At 36.1% G+C, this 18018-nt stretch overlaps 1 protein-coding gene across 3 annotated transcripts in view; it reads left to right on the top strand.

Moving 5' to 3' along the window:
* Window positions 1-17752, top strand: part of DCN (decorin) — a 55452-nt gene extending 37700 nt beyond the window's left edge. For all 3 annotated transcript variants that reach the window (XM_072655557.1, XM_072655556.1, XM_072655558.1), the window contains 5 exons: window positions 3784-3997; window positions 5717-5830; window positions 8709-8802; window positions 12834-12972; window positions 16886-17752. In XM_072655557.1, coding sequence (XP_072511658.1) covers window positions 3784-3997; window positions 5717-5830; window positions 8709-8802; window positions 12834-12972; window positions 16886-17080 — 756 coding nt within the window. In that variant the 3' untranslated portion in view covers window positions 17081-17752. The remainder of the gene's footprint in view (window positions 1-3783; window positions 3998-5716; window positions 5831-8708; window positions 8803-12833; window positions 12973-16885) is intronic.
* Window positions 17753-18018: the final 266 nt, after the last annotated feature.

The raw sequence follows: 18018 nt of genomic DNA, 5'->3' as shown, positions 1-18018 counted from the left end.
GAGTTAGCAAGTATCCAAAGCAGAATTTGAACTGTTTTCTTGACTCACAGCTACACCATGTTGCCTCCTAGTGGTGAGAGGTATTGTCTATGTCATGTGAAAATTGATTAAAAAAAAAACTACATATTTTGTGTCAGAGAAGAGAGAGCACTCAGAGACAATGTGATAGACCTCTCCAAGTATTTGAAAGGCTGACATGGATAAGGAATCAGATGCAGGAACAGTGGATGGAAATTAAAAGAGGGTAATTCAGAAGAGAGGAAGAAGAAGAAGAAGAAGAAGAAGAAGAAGAAGAAGAAGAAGAAGAAGAAGAAGAAGAAGAAAGAGACAGAGACAGACAGAGACAGAGACAGAGAATCCCTAACAATTAGAAGTCTCTACAATGAATGACCTGCCTTGAGAGGTAGAGCCTCTCTCTCCTTGGAGATCTCTAAGAAGAGACTGTGAGATGACACCTCAGACACATTATAATGAGCATTCCTTTTGTGAATGCATTGAACTTGCTTGTTTAGACTCCTTCCACCTCTGTAAATGCCTCGTGATTATGTAAGTCAGTTACATGAGCTTGCATCTCATCTCTACCACTTACCTGTTGTATGACCTTTCACGAGTCACTTAGCCTCCTTGCTTTTCATATTTCTCATTTGTAAAGGGGAAATAAATGAAAACCCTAATGTTTGTTCTCCCTACCTAAGAGTATCATTGTAAAGATATTTCTGTTTTGTAAACTCTCAAATTGTTATTTAAAAAAAGTGTGGTGATATGTATAAACTTGCCTCCCATTGTCTGAGATAACATTAAAAGACCCAAGGAAGGATGATCATTTTTCATTCTAAAGTCTCCTTTATGGAGCAATTGATGGCAGAGGATTTTGAATTCTGTCATTTCAATACCCTGGTGACTTCGATTAGGATACTTTAACCAATTTTGTACCTCAGTTTCCTGTTCTATAAAATGAATGGATTGGATAAGAGGACCTCTGAGGTCTCTTTTGGCCCCAAATCTGTTATTCTAGCAATACAGAAATTCTGAAAAACCTTATACATTTCCCTAAGTTTTTTGCTATGGCAAGTTTTTAAGGGTTGGAAAATGCTCTTACCCTAATACCAGGTTGTTATGTTTAAGTATAATTTGAATAATTTGTTTAAATTGCATACATCCAATTTTATAATATGAGGGTTATCCCACTTGTTTTCTGTTCTCTTTAAAGTGGGAGTCCCTAATGACATGTTCTTTGTGTTTCCAAGCATGCTTTTAAATAGGTTTTTTGTTTGTTTTTAGCAGCTATCATCTCTGTGATGTATCCTTTTTTCTTGGTACTTCAAAGTATCTATCAGAAAAAAGGGGACTGTTAAGTTTTTTAACCATTCATAAAGTGGGCAGCAGCTCTTTCATCCATGGACCTACACATGGATCATAGTGCCTACACAAATGTGTTTCATAATTTTAATTGTAAAAAAAAAATAAAAATAGACAAAAGCAAGATCAATTTGAACAGATGCTAAAGAAAAAAAGGATCCTAGTTTAAAAAATTAATTAATGAACATAGCATGTTTTATGTCTTATAGGAAAGGAACCAGTTTATACTTCATTGGGAGGAGGTTCATTTAACATATTTGTAGTTTTATGTTTAGATCTCAACTCCAATCTACTTCAATTCAACCCAACCCAATATGATGAATGTTATTTTATTTATTAATTTATTTTGGATGTTTTTTTTTTTTTTCAAAGAACCCCATTCTAGGTAAGGAAGACATAAAGACAAAGGAAAATATAGGCATTGTTTCCAGCGGGCTTACAATACTAGGAATAGGGATTTGGCATAAAGCAGTTAAGTATGTACATGAAATTTGGAATCAGAAAGACAGAATTCTAATAACTAATGAAATCAGGAAAGACTTCATTTAGAAGAATACACTTGAGCTGAGCCAAAAACTCAATATTCTAAGTGGTACAGTTAAGGAGGGATCATATTCTAGGTATGGAGAAAGGTATAGAGGTGAGTGATGGGATGCTAAGTTTGTACGCCAGTTTCACTGGAAAATAGAATTCATGAAGGGATGTGATGTTCATTAAGCCCCTAAAGATAAGCTGGAACAAAGCTGTTGACAGCATTAAATGACAAGGTGAAGGGTTAGTATTTTATCCTAAAGAGGAGGAGCTATTGATAGCTTGGGAAAGAGACATTCTTTAGATAGAGTACTTTTTCAGCTAGGTGGAGATGAGTAGGACTGACTTCTTAATCTCAAGGAGTTTATAATCTAAATTAGGGAAGGTAGCATACAGGGATGAGTTTCATTGGTTTAAAATTCAGGAGTTAGAAGGGACTCTGGAGAACCCAACACCCTCATTTTACAGGTGAAGTAACTGAGGTCCAAAAAATTAAGCCACTTGTCTAAGGTCGCAAGTGGTGGAAATAAGACTATGGTGAGAGGAGCGTGATAAAGATGCAGGAGACATCTAGAAAAAAAATGCCGTAAGAAAGTTAAGGGTTTGAATCTCACCCTTGCCAGTACCTGTGTTGTTTGGGAGCAAGTCACCTAATCCATCTGGATCACAGTTTTCTTATTTGTAAAATGAGGTATGCATATAACTGTGTGTGTAGGAATTCAATGATCTTTAAGCTTCTTTGCAACTCTAACTAATGTGATCTGATGATAACTTAATGGAACAAGGAAAAAATGAGTCTCATTATTCCGAATAATTTAAAAAATGAGTATGAGCAGCAGAGGTAAGGTACTGGAGTCAGGAATCCTGAGTTCAAATCCCATCTACAGTTTTCTACCTATGATCTTGAATAATTTATTTACCTTTCCTTTCATCAGTAAAACGAAGACTTTGATTTGACTTGTGATCTGCAGACATAAAGCAATTTAGGCAGGGAGGGAAAGGTTGGATTTGAAGCCCTTGTTCTGGGCACTTGCTAGTTTGTGTGAACTTTGGTGATTCTATTTCCTTTTGGGTACCTGGGTTTTCTGAGGCAGTGATGTATACTGGATAGTGTTCTGGATGTGGAGTAAGAAAAACATGGGCTCAAAACCTGCTATAGAATATTATCAGCCATGTGACCTTTCTTTCCTCCCTCCCTTCCTTCCTTCCTTCCTTCCTTCCTTCCTTCCTTCCTTCCTTCCTTCCTTCCTTCCTTCCTTCCTTCCTCCTTTCCTTCCCTCCTTCCTTCCCAGACTTGTGATTTCATCAGGGGAGGGCACTCCAAATAAAGAATTTCCTCTACCAAATGCAGGTTGACATCTGCTGGGCATATTGCCACTTTAGAGAGTTGACCCAGAGGGCACTGAGAAGTGAAGTCCCTTGCCCATGGTCATGAAGGCAAGATGGATGAGAAGCAGTACGTTAAGCCAAGTCTTCCCAAATCCTAGGCCAGTTCTCTAGCTTTTTAACCACCCTATCTTTTCGTTGGGCAGCTAGGTGACACAGCAGATAGAGAGCCCTAGCTCTGGATTCAGGAGAACCTGAGTTCAAATATGACCTCAGAAACTTATTAGCTATGTGACAAGCCACTCAATCAGGTTTGCCTTAGTTCTTCATGCTTAAAATGAGTTGGAGAAGGAAACTAATTTTGCCAAGAAACCCCAAAGGTCCGACAGAGAGTTGGACACAACTGAAATGACTCAACAACCACTACAACCTCTTGGCTGGCACACATTGGGAACAGACACGATAAATATTTGTTGAATTGAAATGGACAAAATACACTGCATTACTGCTCAATGGGGTACAGATAATCTTGGAGATGACACTGGATTTTTTTTTTTTATTTTACAGGCTTTGATTCTGGTTAACAACAAAATCAGCAAAATCAGCCCTGGGGCCTTTGCTCCTCTGGGAAAACTGGAGAGATTGTACCTGTCCAAGAATCAGCTGAAGGAACTGCCCATCAACATGCCCAAGAGCCTCCAGGAGCTGCGGGCCCATGAGAATGAGATCAGCAAACTGAAGCCTGCTGTCTTCAATGGGCTCAATCAGATGATCGTCATAGGTACAGGATGTGCTGTTGCTGTGATCCAGACATCTGCCTCAGTGTCCTCATTTGTGAAATGGTGGGGTGGGATGGAGGGTGCCTTAGAGGATTTCTGAGACCCCTGAATCCCATGGTGCAGTGCTTCTCTCAACTCTATAAGCCTGGCAGGAGAAAGTATATTGGGGGCTTTGTTTAGGGACTAGAGGGTTGGAGCTGGAGGCAAAGTACCTGTGTTTTAGATCCTGGTTCTGACATTTTCTGGCCATATGGTGGTGATCAGATTGCATCACCAAGGAGAGTCTTGGTGTCATTGCCTGGAAAATGGCAGTAATATTTGTCCTGTTTGCCTCAAGGGCATAAGAGAAGTGTTTTGTAAGATCTATACAGGCATACAGGAAGAAGGGGGAGAGCCAGAGAGGAGAGACAGAACAGAGAGAGAGATAGAGATGAGACAGAGAGACACCGAGATTGACAGAGAAATAGCATAGGGGGGAAATAAAGAGAGAAAGAAGAATGAAACAGAGAGATAGAGAGAGAATGGAAGAGAGAAACAGAGAGAGAGAAGAAGAAGAAGACGGAGAGACAGAGAGTCAGATATAAGAAAGGAACAGAGAGAAGAAAGAGGCAGAGATGTAGAAACAACAAAAATAGAGACAGACACACAGAGACAAAAAGAGAGAGACAGAGATGTGTGTGTGTGTGTGTGCATGTGTGCAAGAGAGAGAGACAGAGACAGAGAGAGACAAAGAGAGACAGAGAAAGAGACAGAGACAGAGACACACAGAGAGAACAGAGAGAGATGCTAGGTATTATAGAATCATAGTTCTAAGGTTAGAGGGGTTCATCTAGTATCAATGATTCATATTACATATGAAAAAACGTCAATTCCAGAGATGTGAAGTGACTTGACTGTGGTAACAAAAGTATGAACCCAGGTCCTGTGATTCAGTTGCCACCATCCTTTCCCTTATGCTGATTTTGAACATAGGCTAGAAACATGAAAATGAATCACAGCCCACTGGTCTGTAACCTCCAGTAAGTTAATCAGTCCTCAGGGGAAGAAAATGGGCAAAGTTTCTGTTTCTTTTCTGTTTTCATGGGAATCTGAGTTGGAGAAACTCTGAGGTCAGGGCTGCATTTTAGAAACAAAGAGGAAAAAAAATTTCAATCATTCGCAGAGGTGTTATTATTTGTTTAACATAAAGCTTGTTTGGTGCTCTATAAAATCCTCATGTCAGGCATTTGCTGAAAACTAGCCTCCTGTGCTAAGATGTGGGGGGCCTTTGAGCAAACTCCCTTTCCCCACCCCCAGTTAATCTTCGGGTCAGTTTTGACTTGGCCTTATTTTTTATGACCTTTGATAAACACCTCCCAAGTCATTGGTGAGATGGTACATTCAAATTCCATGGAAAAAGGCCAAATTACATAAATGTTAATTCAATTTGGCCTTTCAGTAAGGTGTGCTTGGAGAACACTTGCCTTCTGTGGGAAAAGTTTTAGAGGATTTCCTGGGGGGCTCATGAACATGGATTGGCAAATTCAGAGATCTTTTATTTGATTACTCTAGGGGAGAAGACAAACAGTGGGCAGGTTTTTAAGGCTCTCATTTGTTTTGGTCAACAGGGTATTGGAGATAGAAATTTTGAGTCTATACTCCTTGGGATTTTGAAATATAGGAAGTTTGCTATTTAATATTCACAAGCCATCTACCCAGAATCCTTCATGTTATTTTCACAGAGCTGGGCACCAATCCACTTAAGAGCACAGGAATAGATCCTGGGACCTTCAGTGGAATGAAGAAACTTTCCTATATTAGAATTTCAGACACTAATATAACTTCTGTTCCTCGAGGTAAGATATTCACAATGGATAAATGACTGAATTGCTTTGAGCTAATAAAATAATTATGAGATGTCTCATTACAAGGATATGTAATTTTACTGCACTGGGTCCTCCTTCCAATATACAGATTGCAACCCCTCACTAAATTAGGGGGTGGTCTCCTATAGTTATTGCGGGTCCAAATGGCATCATTCTATTGCTAATCTGGTGACAAGCATGTCTGAACTTTCTCTAAACAGACGTAAAACTTTTTAGTGGACACAAGTCTTTCCAGCTTGATAGAACCTATGAGAGATAGACTGACATAACGTTTGACATCTCAGGGTCACTTCTAATCATCAAAAAGTCAATCAATATGCATTTATTCTGTGATTATTATATGCCACAATATAGGCTAGGCATTAGAAATTAAGAAAAAAATCCAACACAAAGTAAATAGCCCCTACTCATGCTGTGTTTATATTTTATTTTCAAAGACCATGACATAGGAGAAATGATGACATGACTTGCACTTTATTTTGAATGAGGGAGGGCTGTGCAAGGTCACCAGTCTCACTTTCTCCTCCAGAGTCATCTGGATCCAGTGACCAGATATTCATCAACATATTCACCAGGATTTATCATGGCACACCTAATGAAAAACTTTTTTCCTCCTTTTTCTTTTTTATTCATTTATTTATTTTTGCCTTACCTGGCCCCTGTGGGTAGAAAACTGGCTTCAGAGCCATGAGGAAAGACCTAGTTTAAGACCTCCCAACTGAAGGTGGTTATATATGAAGCAAGTCACTTAACAGACCAGTGTTCTAGTCAGTTCTTTGACTCTAATTTAGAAGGTGCAGACCTGTGTTGGAAGAAGTAATTTCCTCATTGACAGAGTTAGTATGTAGCTTTTTCTTCCACTCATCAGGTTTGGAATTATTTAAAAAAGAGAGACCTTGTGGGCAATGAGATCTTATTCTATAATGATTATTGTCAACTCTACTTGCATTATTGGTTTTCTTTTCTAATAATATCTGTTGGAGGAAAGGAAGCACACAGTGACATCTCTTTTATATAGTTATCGCTATGAATGAATAAATAAACATCTCAGCAGTGGTAGGGTTCAAAAGTCATCCAAGAAGTCTCCAAACTCAGGCAAAAAGGTATCATTAGATATAACTTAAGAATTTCCAGGAGCAGCCAAAAACCTCCTAAATTATCTTGGATACCAGGCGGTCATACTTACTACAGAGACATTGACAAGAGTTGATGCAATTTAATAAAGTTTCCAGACCAAAGTAATCTTGCAATTTTCCAATTTTGAACTTTTATGGATGTTGGCTAAGCAAAGACTTGAGCCAATCAGGGTGTTACTTCTGCAGTGTAACTTACCAATTATTTCCTTTCTAGCTGATGTTATTAGAGTAACTGGAACAATATGAGGTTGAAAGAACAGTGCTTTCAGATGGGCAAAAAGAATGAAAACAATAACCCTCAAAATTCTATTACTTTTATGAACAAATACTTGGATATCTCAGTCATAAGGGGAAAATAGTATCACAAAAATTCAGTGGGTACCTTCTATTTAAAACTAACATTACCATGAGAGTTACATATGGTAGGTCACTCAAATAAAATGCACCTAATTTTCTTTTTAAAAAGAAACGTTCTCATAAATGTAAGCATTTCATGTATGTGTTACATTTAGTACAAATGACTCTCTTTTGCTCACTCTTTGTTTCAGTCAAAATGGTCTAATCATTCTTATGAAATATTTTATCTAATGGCTCCAATGCTTTTGCACGGACTCTCCCTCCAGACACATACATACATACTCATATATACATATGTGTGTGTATATGTACACATACAATACACATACATAGACACCTGTATGCATACATGCACATAAAACATACACACATATATTTAGATATAGAAATACATAATGTATATGTATTACATATGTATATATTCTGTATGTGTGTATATTATATACATATGTATGTGCATACAAATATGTAGTATCTACTCAGCTATTTGCATCCTTAGACTTTAATAGCATGTAAGCTTCATGAAAGTAAAGAATATTTCAATCAATCACAAGCAATTATTAAGCACCTATTATATGTCATGCTCTGAGTTATGGGCTAGAGATGCAAATACAAAGGATAACAATCCCAACTCTCACAAAATGTACATTCTAATAGTTTCGCCTATGGTTCCCAGTGTCTGGCATATTGTGGACCTTTAATACATACTCAGTAAATTGTTGCATTGGATTGATCTGCTTTCCATGTGTCTATCTCTCAAAGACGTTCCATTTTTTAGTTAGACAGTCAATCAAAGCCCACATCAATGAAATATATCCTTGTTAGTAATTCGTTATTTTCCTCAATGAATTTTTTCCATTTTATATAATTGGTGAACCCATGAGAAGACAATCATTTGCCTCAAAATCTTTCTTAAACATGGGCTCACTATGACTGAACATTTTTGGTGGTTTTCTTGTTTCTCCAAAGAGTAACCTCAATGAACCATACAACCATGGCTCAGGCTATTAGTCAATTCAAGTCTTGTGTCTCTGTTGGGCATGTGTAGTTCTGTAATAATTTCCAGGACAAGAGTCAAGGACACCATAAACATAGGTTCTTGATTTTGCTAACAGTCAATTCTAGGGGAAGGTACTGAGAAGAAACACTGTGCTCCAAATAAGCAAGGCATCAATTAGAGATGGGGAGAATGCAGAGGGGAAGATTAAAGACCGAGTCTATTACAATATTTTCCATGTAAATTCTAGGCAACTATACATTTCAGAAAGTTGGCAGCAGACCTCCTCATTATGTCTGTCCATTTATAATTAGAATGTTTATCTGCTATTTCAGTATCCTCTGTTTTCATGTTGCAGGTCTCCCGGCTTCTCTCACTGAACTCCATCTTGACGGCAACAAAATCACAAAAGTTGATGCAGCCAGTCTAAAAGGACTCAACAGCCTGACTAAGTAATAATGTTATCGTCCAGCTTTTTATAAGTGTAATGGTTATGTATATGCATATTTTTATACACACATGCACATGCAGATCCATCCATACATGCATTTACAAGTACATATATGTCATTTTGTGAATTGAAAACATTTTAGAGTATTTTAAATATTGTAGGAGAGAACACAGACTCAGAGTTAAAGGATCATAACTAAAATCCCATCTCTCAAACTATGTTACCTTGGAACCATCATTTACCTTTCTTGGGCCTAGTTACCTCATTTGTATAATAAAAGGATTGAGTTAGATGGCCTCCAATGTCTTTTCCAGCTCTTGAACTATTACCCTAAGTCTCTAATATTTTTTGTTTCGTTGGTTTTTAATCTCAAGAAGGGAAAAAATGATGCTGTTGTTCTAATTGGAAGACCACAATGAAGTGTATTAATTTCTAGGAAAGATGAAGGACTAATTTGGGGACCTTAAGGCTGCCAACTTGTTTCTTGGTAAACCTAGATAAACCTGATTTGGGTATATCTGTGTTGTTGCATCCAAATAATATAAGGGGCACAAAAGTAGGATTCAGGGGACCTAGAATTGAGTCTTAGCTCTGTCAATATCTGTGTGACTTTAGATAAGTCATCTGTCTTCCCATCTGTAAAAACGAACTATATCATTTCTCATAAACCTAAGATGTTCTAATTCCAAAAAATGAACACTTCAAGCATTTGTTCAATGTGTTGCATGGGGATCCTTTTTTATTTTTTTATTTTTCCATGTGTGGGTTTGATTTGATGGGCAGAGAGGTCCCTTCCGACTCTGAAATTTTTGTGGTTATTTGGTCACATATACCTCTTTGTGATTAAATTTGGAGTTTTCTTGTCAGAGATACTGGATTGGTTTGCTATTTCCTTCTCCAGCCTGTTTTATAGATAAGGAAACTGAGGCAAGTAGGATTAAGTGACATGCTCAAGGGTCACACAACTAGTAAGTGTCTGAGGCCAGATTTGAACTCAGAAAGATGAGTTCTCCAGACTCTTGGTCTGGCATTTGATCCAGTGCACTACCTAGCCACCCTCTTCCAACTCTGATATATGGTGAATATATGTAGAGAATAGACAAAAGGATAGCAAGGTAATGCATGCTATATATTATGATTGCATTCTGGATGTAAATGGAACATACAAATTTTTAAAAATCAGAATGAGAAACCACAGAGAAAGAGGATGAGAAAAAAGTAGTAGTTTTACTATCAGTAAATTAGTAAAAAATAAACGTAGTATAATGGCTTTTTGGGGAAGCTTCTAGTATATATTCATGCTAGATAGATAGATAGATAGATAGATAGATAGATAGATAGATAGACAGACAGACAGACAGACAGATAGATAGATAGATAGATAGATAGATAGACAGATATTTCCTAAAGGACAGATAAACCTATCGTTGGAATCTGGTCAAAAACTAAATATGAGAAAGTGACCAAGAAATCTTGTTTGAATTTTTCTCAAGAAGCTTCTCACCCTTGGATTCTTCAAGGAGTCTAACTAAAAGTCTCCAGTGAGGAGAAAGTGTGTATTACACCAAACTGGCTATATTTTCAGCATCTAAATCCCAAGATAGCTAAACAGCTTTGAAGCATGTGCCAAGCCTCCAGCAACATGTTTCAGATGAGCTGGATAAACCCAAAGCTTTTGCTACCTGGCTATCAAGTAGCTGACTGGATCGCCATCCTAGAGGGTTGTAATGATATCCTCTTCCACTAGGGGCATCAGTTCTCAGAACCCATTCATCTTGTACTGTTCTGAGTATACACAAAAGTTCTTTTTCAGAACCATTCGGTTTCTCTGAGTTTTCCTTGTTGACTAGGTCCCTCTAGCTGTGGGAAAAAAGCAGGCAGATGAGCTGCATCTGTTTAATCTTTATAGAATTATCCTTGAAAGAACAACCATCAGAGGTCTAAAAGGATAGATAAATAATTGCAGATATTGCATATTCCCATAGGATAAAATTACATATGATGTAACTGTAGCTTCTTTTAAAAAATGGTGCCATTTAGTATTGATTTTGGCTAAATGTTAAGTTCAAAATAACAAAAGAAAAAAGAAAACGATGTTGTTTGTCTCTCAAAGTATTTCAATGTGGAGATGTTTTAAGGTTTACTACCTTAGTATTTATTTTGTTCAATTAATATAGCAAAGAAGGAGATGAATAAAATTAATGGAGCATTTGAATCCAAAGAAAATGCCTTGTTCCTCCATGCTCTCCAATTAGATTTGTGAATTTATTTTGTCTAAGTTTTAATAATACTGTCCCTAAGCGTATGATCTAGAGCAAGCCAATTCAGTTCTTTGGTACTCCCAATTTGTCAAATAAAGGGCTTGAATTAGGGGTAGAAGCTCTGTAATAGGAGTTTTTAGGCTATGATTCATGAAAACACAGAGATATACACACATAGACATGTACATATGAATTTATACATACATGTACATGGGTACATACATGAGTGTATGTGTATATATATGTGCATATATATAAATTTTCATTATTATTGCTTTCCTTTGTAATCCTAAATATGATTCTGTGCATTTAAAAACATTTTTTTCTTTCTGAGAAGGGTTCTGTAGACTTCACCACATTGCCAAAAGAGTCTACCACACAGTCAATTAATATTTATTAAGTATTTACTATGTGCCAGGCAGTTTTCTAAGCACTGTAAATAGAAAAAGAGGGAAAGACAGTCCCTACCTTCAAGGAGCTTATTGTCTAATGGAATTTAAGAAGATTAAAAACCTATCATTTAGAAGTAGAAGGGACATTAGAGGCCGTTTAAGTCAAGCCTCAAATTTTATAAAGTGAGGCAGAGAGAATTTGTAGATCTTGAAATAGAAAAGACCTCAAATTCCATCTAGTCTAACTCTCTCCTTTTACATAAGAAGAAAAAGAGTCTCTGAGAGGACATAGATTGAGAAATTGATACAGTCTCAGAGGCCATTATTCCATCCCCCAATTTTATAGCTAATGAAGTTGAGGCAGAGGGAGCTTACAGTTCTAGAGTTAGAAGGGACCTCTGAGATCATCATCTTGTCAAAAGAATTTCTTTTAATGAAAAAAAAAAGTTAACTGAGGCCCAGGGCAGTTGAATTATATTGAACTAAAGAATGAGGGATGACAGAAGTCATATATCATCCAGGGTTAAATAAACAATCTCTTGAAGAAGCAAAAGGTATGTAGTTTTCCTTTTAATGGAAAGCAGAGACATACGTTATAGAGTTCAAGTTAAAATGAACTCATAGTTGACTAATGAGGAAACTGAGGACCAAAGCAGGGAGATCATTTGTCTAAGGTCATATAAACAAGACTACAGATCTAGGATTAGATCTCAGGTCTTCTGGGTTCAGATTTTTACCACTACACAACACTTACCTCTACCCCAGTCCCCATCCTCCATCAGGGCTTCTTAACATCATCCATGGACACCAAAAGAGTCTGTAAAACATTTTCAGAAGAACTTTGAGTTGAATGGGAAAAATACATATTTTTATTCTAATTTTATAGACTTACTTTGTAATCCTATTTATTTTATCTTATGCATTTAAAGACATTATTTTGAGAATGGATCTATAGGTTTCGCCATGACACACAAAGAGGTTAACAATCCCTTCTTAGATTGGAAGCCTAATCAAAAGAGGAAATTTTGTTCTAGACAACTAACATAAGCATTAGGAACAAAGCTAAAAGGCTGTCAAGCTCTGAAAATGGATTAAACTCTGTGAAGCTCACTCCTTCCACCATAGAGTACTCACTGTACTAACCTTCGTTATATCAGAACACTGGCTCTCTTTTTTTTCTCCCCTGGAAGTAATGTTAAAGTAAATACAGCATGCTGATTTCCAGCGACAGAAGCAATAAACAAAGGAATGAGATGCCTCTTGAGTTATATCTCAAAATATAACCACTCCTCTTATCTGTACAAATTTGATTGAATAAGCCATAACCATGAAAAAGTCACTGGAGCCTACTACTCATTCAATATCATTTTTTCTTGCAGATTGGGTCTTAGTTTCAACAGCATTTCTGCAATGGACAATGGATCTCTGGCTAACACACCCCGCCTGAGAGAGCTTCACTTGGACAACAACAAGCTTCTCAAAGTGCCTGGAGGTTTGGCAGAGCACAAATATATTCAGGTAATGGGGTACATGGGCACTCAGGTATACAGTGTCATGTAGATAGAGAGGATTGAAAAGGACAAAGATTACATGTATAATTCTTGTAGTTAAAAGGATTTTACTCAATAGTTTTTTGTTGATAGTATTTTGAACAGGAATAACAAAGATTTGAGAGACAGATTGTCATAGTGTGCAATGGGTTGACCTTGGAATCAAAGCATACCTTCGTTCAAGTCTTGACTGGAACATCTTTCTTCTGTGACACTGGGAAACTTACATTACTTTTCCATGTTCTGGGTAATCCTTTAAGGGCATAAATTACCCAGAAGTTGCCAGTGAGCATCAGTGGAAGGAGTTTCCTCACTGAGATTTCTCCATACCAATGATATCACTGGTTTTGTAGGTCTGAACCAATATATGCAACACAAAACATGCCATAATTAACAAAATGTACATTAAAAATCTTCTTAGAAACAGATCTTCAACATGAAATATACTATGATCATCCTGGTTGGAGACTTAAAACTGGGGGATGGGAGAACTGGTAAATGTTTTAACAACTGGAAAACAGGTTTCATGACATAATTTAAATTTAATCAGCATTATTAACATTTCTTCCATGACCTTTGTGTGTCTAGACAATCAAAACAGTAAAGCAAACCCTGTTTTGTATAATTTGCCAACTTCAGGAGGATAAGTGCTCATGATATTTTTAAAATAAACACTTATTTTTTTTAAATAAGAATTTATTAAGAACTTATTGTTTGTAAGGTACTATGCTAAGTACTTTACAAATATTTCATTCTATCTTCACAAAAGCTTTGGGAAGTAGGGATTATTAACAAGTGGTTCCCATGAAGCAGTTTCAGTGGGCTCTAATACACACCTGAAAGCTCATGAACTATAGGTTAATTTCAAATGAAAAGTGAGCTCAATAATGACATAAATGGACCCTGGGACAAATATCAATGAACACTTCTAACTTTTTCAGCACTTGACAGATCTAAAGCCAATTATTGAATTTTAGAAGTAGACTTATGCACTTAATAAAATTAGCAGCCTCATTGCTATAAATTATCAAGTTGTACTTGCCAAAAATGATGGGAAAATACACCTTAGTGGTTCAGTGGTGTTGAAACAGAGCAAGAAAAGAAGCTTTTATAGGCAATAGTTCCCAATGAAATGTGTACCGGATTTGGAGTTAAGGAACTGGTTCTGTCACTTATTACTCATATGACCTTGGATTCCCTTCTTTGGACCTCTGTTTCCATGATTGTGCAATGAGGGGTTTGAACTAGATTACCTCACAGGTTCCTTTCAGTTCTGAATCTATAATACTAGTATTCCTGAGGACTGACCAGAAAAGCTGCCTTCTTCTATTTATTCTCATCATTTTGAATGTTGGCCCTAACAGGTCCTTCGCCACATTATTTTTTACCTGTTACACAACCGAACCCCCTCTTTTGCTTACTCTCTCTCTCTCTCTCTTTCTCTATTCCCCATGTTTCTCACAAATCAAAGCAGAGTATTTAAAAATAAAATGTCAAGGTTGAACTGGATGCTCTCTGGGGTCTCTTCCAACTCAATCTACAATTCTATGGTTCCATGATTAAAGAACAGATAATGTATGCAGAGAATTTATAAATTGTCCTTTTAGAAATTCTATTATGCAATTATCTTAAAGTCTAATTTTGACTTTTAGCTTTTATAATGGCATAAATTTATTTTGGTAGTCAGTCATCTATTTGTTAGTAAGCTTTCCTATTACATTGTCCTTAGGTTCTATGTCCTTAGATTGCCTAGCAATTGAAACTTTATTATAAAACGATCCTTTGTAACTTCAGTGGGGTCCAAGAAACAACCACATCACATAGATCAAAACTTCATAGGTATACAACTGGAAAAGACTGAATCACAAAAACAGGAAATGACTTGCCCAGGGTCATGCAGCTAATAAGTATTTGAGGCAGGATTGGAATGCAGGTCTTTCTGTTCACTGTTCCACACTTCCTCTAGAGAGAGCTGTGTGACTAGAGATACCTGCCTCCATATTAAAGTTGAAACAAAACCTCCTGGCCCGGCCAGCATTTCTTCTTCTTTTATTAAAATTTCTCTTTGGGTCTTGGGTCTTTTTTAACTTACCTTCATTTCAACTTTTTGATCAAAATAATGAAATGAGATAATGAGCATAAAGTTCTTTGTTTAACCACAGAACTGTAGGAAAAGTCAGTTCCAGTTCCAGATATTATTGTCTTTGCTCAATTTTGCATGACTTTATTCTTTTTCCCAGGGGTAAGGTGAGGGATATGTAAAAACAAGAATTTTCAAAGAAAAGAGAAGGAAGTCTGAAACTAAAATAAACACTACTCTGAAAATATCACCTAACATAGGAGCAAAATGTTCCAATAGAATAAACAGATTGCATGATCTAATATTTTACATTAAGATAAACTACCTCAGAGCAGAAGCTGCATCCTTTCTGTCTCAAAGCTGGATTCAGAGTTTCAATTTCCTCATTTATAAAACTGAGAGAATAATAACTCCTTCCTCACAGGACTGTCAGGAGGATGAAATGAGATAATACCTGTAAAATACTTTGAAAATTTTAAGACACTAAGTAAATGTAAACTGCTATTATATTTATTCGTTAGCGCCATGTTGACACCATTAACTTTATTGTTACAATAATAAAAGTAAGCACTTAATAACCTTAATAAACACTTAATAAACTTTAAGGTTTGCAAAGTTCTATGTATATAACCTTTATTATTATATATTTCTTTTAATATTATTGTATTTATATTTTATTTTTATCTTTATTATCTTTTATTAGACTTAAAGCTAATAAAAGATAATAAAGGTACATGTTATATGTAAAGCTAATATATATATTAGCATGACATACATATACATACATATACATATACATATATATACATATATATATATTTGCTTCTCATAACAACCCTATAGGTAAGCATTATGATTATCTCCATTTTACGGCTAAGGAAACAGAGACTGAGAGAGGCTAAGGGACTTGCTCAAGGTTACAAGGCTAGTATCTAAAACAGAATTTAAACACAGGTCTCCCTGATTGCAAGTAGAACATTCAATTCACTATAACACTTAGTAATTTCATCAATTTCTTGCAATATTTACCCCAAATCTTATCGTCAGAGCATTTTTTCAGGGTTTGAAATTCTGTATGGTTCTTCACATTATGCACATTCTCTTTTTCTTCTTTCCTACGTAATGGTGTCTTAACACCATTTTCTATCAGATGATTGATTAAGACTTTTGCCCATTAAAAGAATACAGTTTTCAATAATGATTTATGTAAATGTCAAGCAACCATTTATATACATTAGTTCTTACCTGATATCAATGTTATTTGTGGTCTGTCTCAAGTTTTTAAATGTAAATGAAACAAAACAAAACACCAGAATTTATGATTTTGTTTCCACATAATTAGGTTACATGTAGTATAACGGGAAAAGCAGTCATTTATCTGCTCAAGAAGCTGCAATTGCTCCTTGTTGCCATAGGATAAAACATAAATTTCCTTGTTGGGCAATTAAAATTGCTCCAGACCTGGTTCAAACTTATCTTTTAGGATTGTTTACTTACTATTATATGAATGAATGAAAAAGGCATTTATTAAGAGACCATTATTATGTATAAAGCATCTTGTTACCTTACTGGTGATACAAATAGAAACGATCTCTAACCTCTAAACCCCATTCTTCTCGACTCCATCTTCGTGAAATAACAACTCATTTAAGCAACATGAATGAAAAAACAGGTAAAAATGACATATTAGGTAAAATCAATTTCTTTTTAAAGAGAATGACTGTTTTAATTTTAAAGAAAATATGTTATTTTTAGTGAATTTTGAGAATATTTACCTATTTCCCATAATTCTATGTTATAGGTGGTTTACCTCCATAACAACAACATTTCCAATGTGGGATCCAATGACTTCTGCCCCCCGGGTTACAACACCAAAAAGGCTTCTTACTCAGGCGTGAGCCTCTTCAGCAACCCCGTACGGTACTGGGAGATCCAGCCCTCGACTTTCCGATGTGTCTATGAACGCTCCGCCATCCAACTGGGGAATTATAAATAGATCTAGAGAGAGAATGTGTGTAAGCGAAAGAGGGGATTTGGTTGTGTAACAGGTAAAAATAATGTGGCAAAGGCCTGTTAGTGTAAAGCTAGATACTGGAAATCTGTCAAGCGGACTTTCCCTTTACAATTAGTTCACTACGCATTTAGACCAAATATGCAGTTGAAATAATTGCCTACCATGATTTAAAAAAAATAATATTTTGCCTGCAATTTTCAGCCTACTTTCTGAAACATCTTTTGAGTTCCTCCCACTTTCCATTAATTGTTGTATATGAGATTTGGAATAGATGTTTACCTAACATTTGATCATTAAACTTTAACTTTTGAAATTTTGAGAATGTATCAAATTTAAAAGGGAACTTTTATTTTTATTTCCTTTTTTTGCTAATTCCTGAAGCAATCATTGTCTTTGGCTTTCATTCAAACCCTGGAGGTTTACTAATTATTATCCACTATCATCTTGTAAGCATCATGTTGAATGTATCTATTTACACAGGCTATGTAAAAAGCGCTATCATCATTGTTCTGGCAAAAAAAAAATACTCATAATGTATTCATATTAACATTTTCTTCTAAAAAGTGTTGGTTTACAAACCTTCCCTGAACAGAATCTTTTAAAGAAAGCACAACTCACTTTGGCTACCAAAATAATAAATCATTTCAAGTTCCAGGCATTCTCACCTGTGTTCTCTACTTTACACTCTGGATGGATGGGTGTTGTTGATGGATGGTTAACTTACATAATTGATAGATGAATTTAGATTTTTTTAAAGGCACAAAGCACAATAAAATACATATTATTGGCCGGTTCCATGTAAACTGTTGTTTCAATGAAGAGAACAATCCCTTCCCTACTCAAGTATTCACTCGATGTGTGTCAACAACTCTACGCTAGAGGTTGACTGTCATACTACCCATGTCTTTGTTATTGCATAA

Source organism: Notamacropus eugenii, chromosome 3 (genome assembly GCF_028372415.1).
Source record: "Notamacropus eugenii isolate mMacEug1 chromosome 3, mMacEug1.pri_v2, whole genome shotgun sequence".
NCBI classification, from domain to species: Eukaryota; Metazoa; Chordata; class Mammalia; order Diprotodontia; family Macropodidae; genus Notamacropus; species Notamacropus eugenii.
The sequence above is the reverse complement of the archived record's forward strand: the minus strand, read 5'-3'. Positions and strand labels throughout refer to the sequence as shown.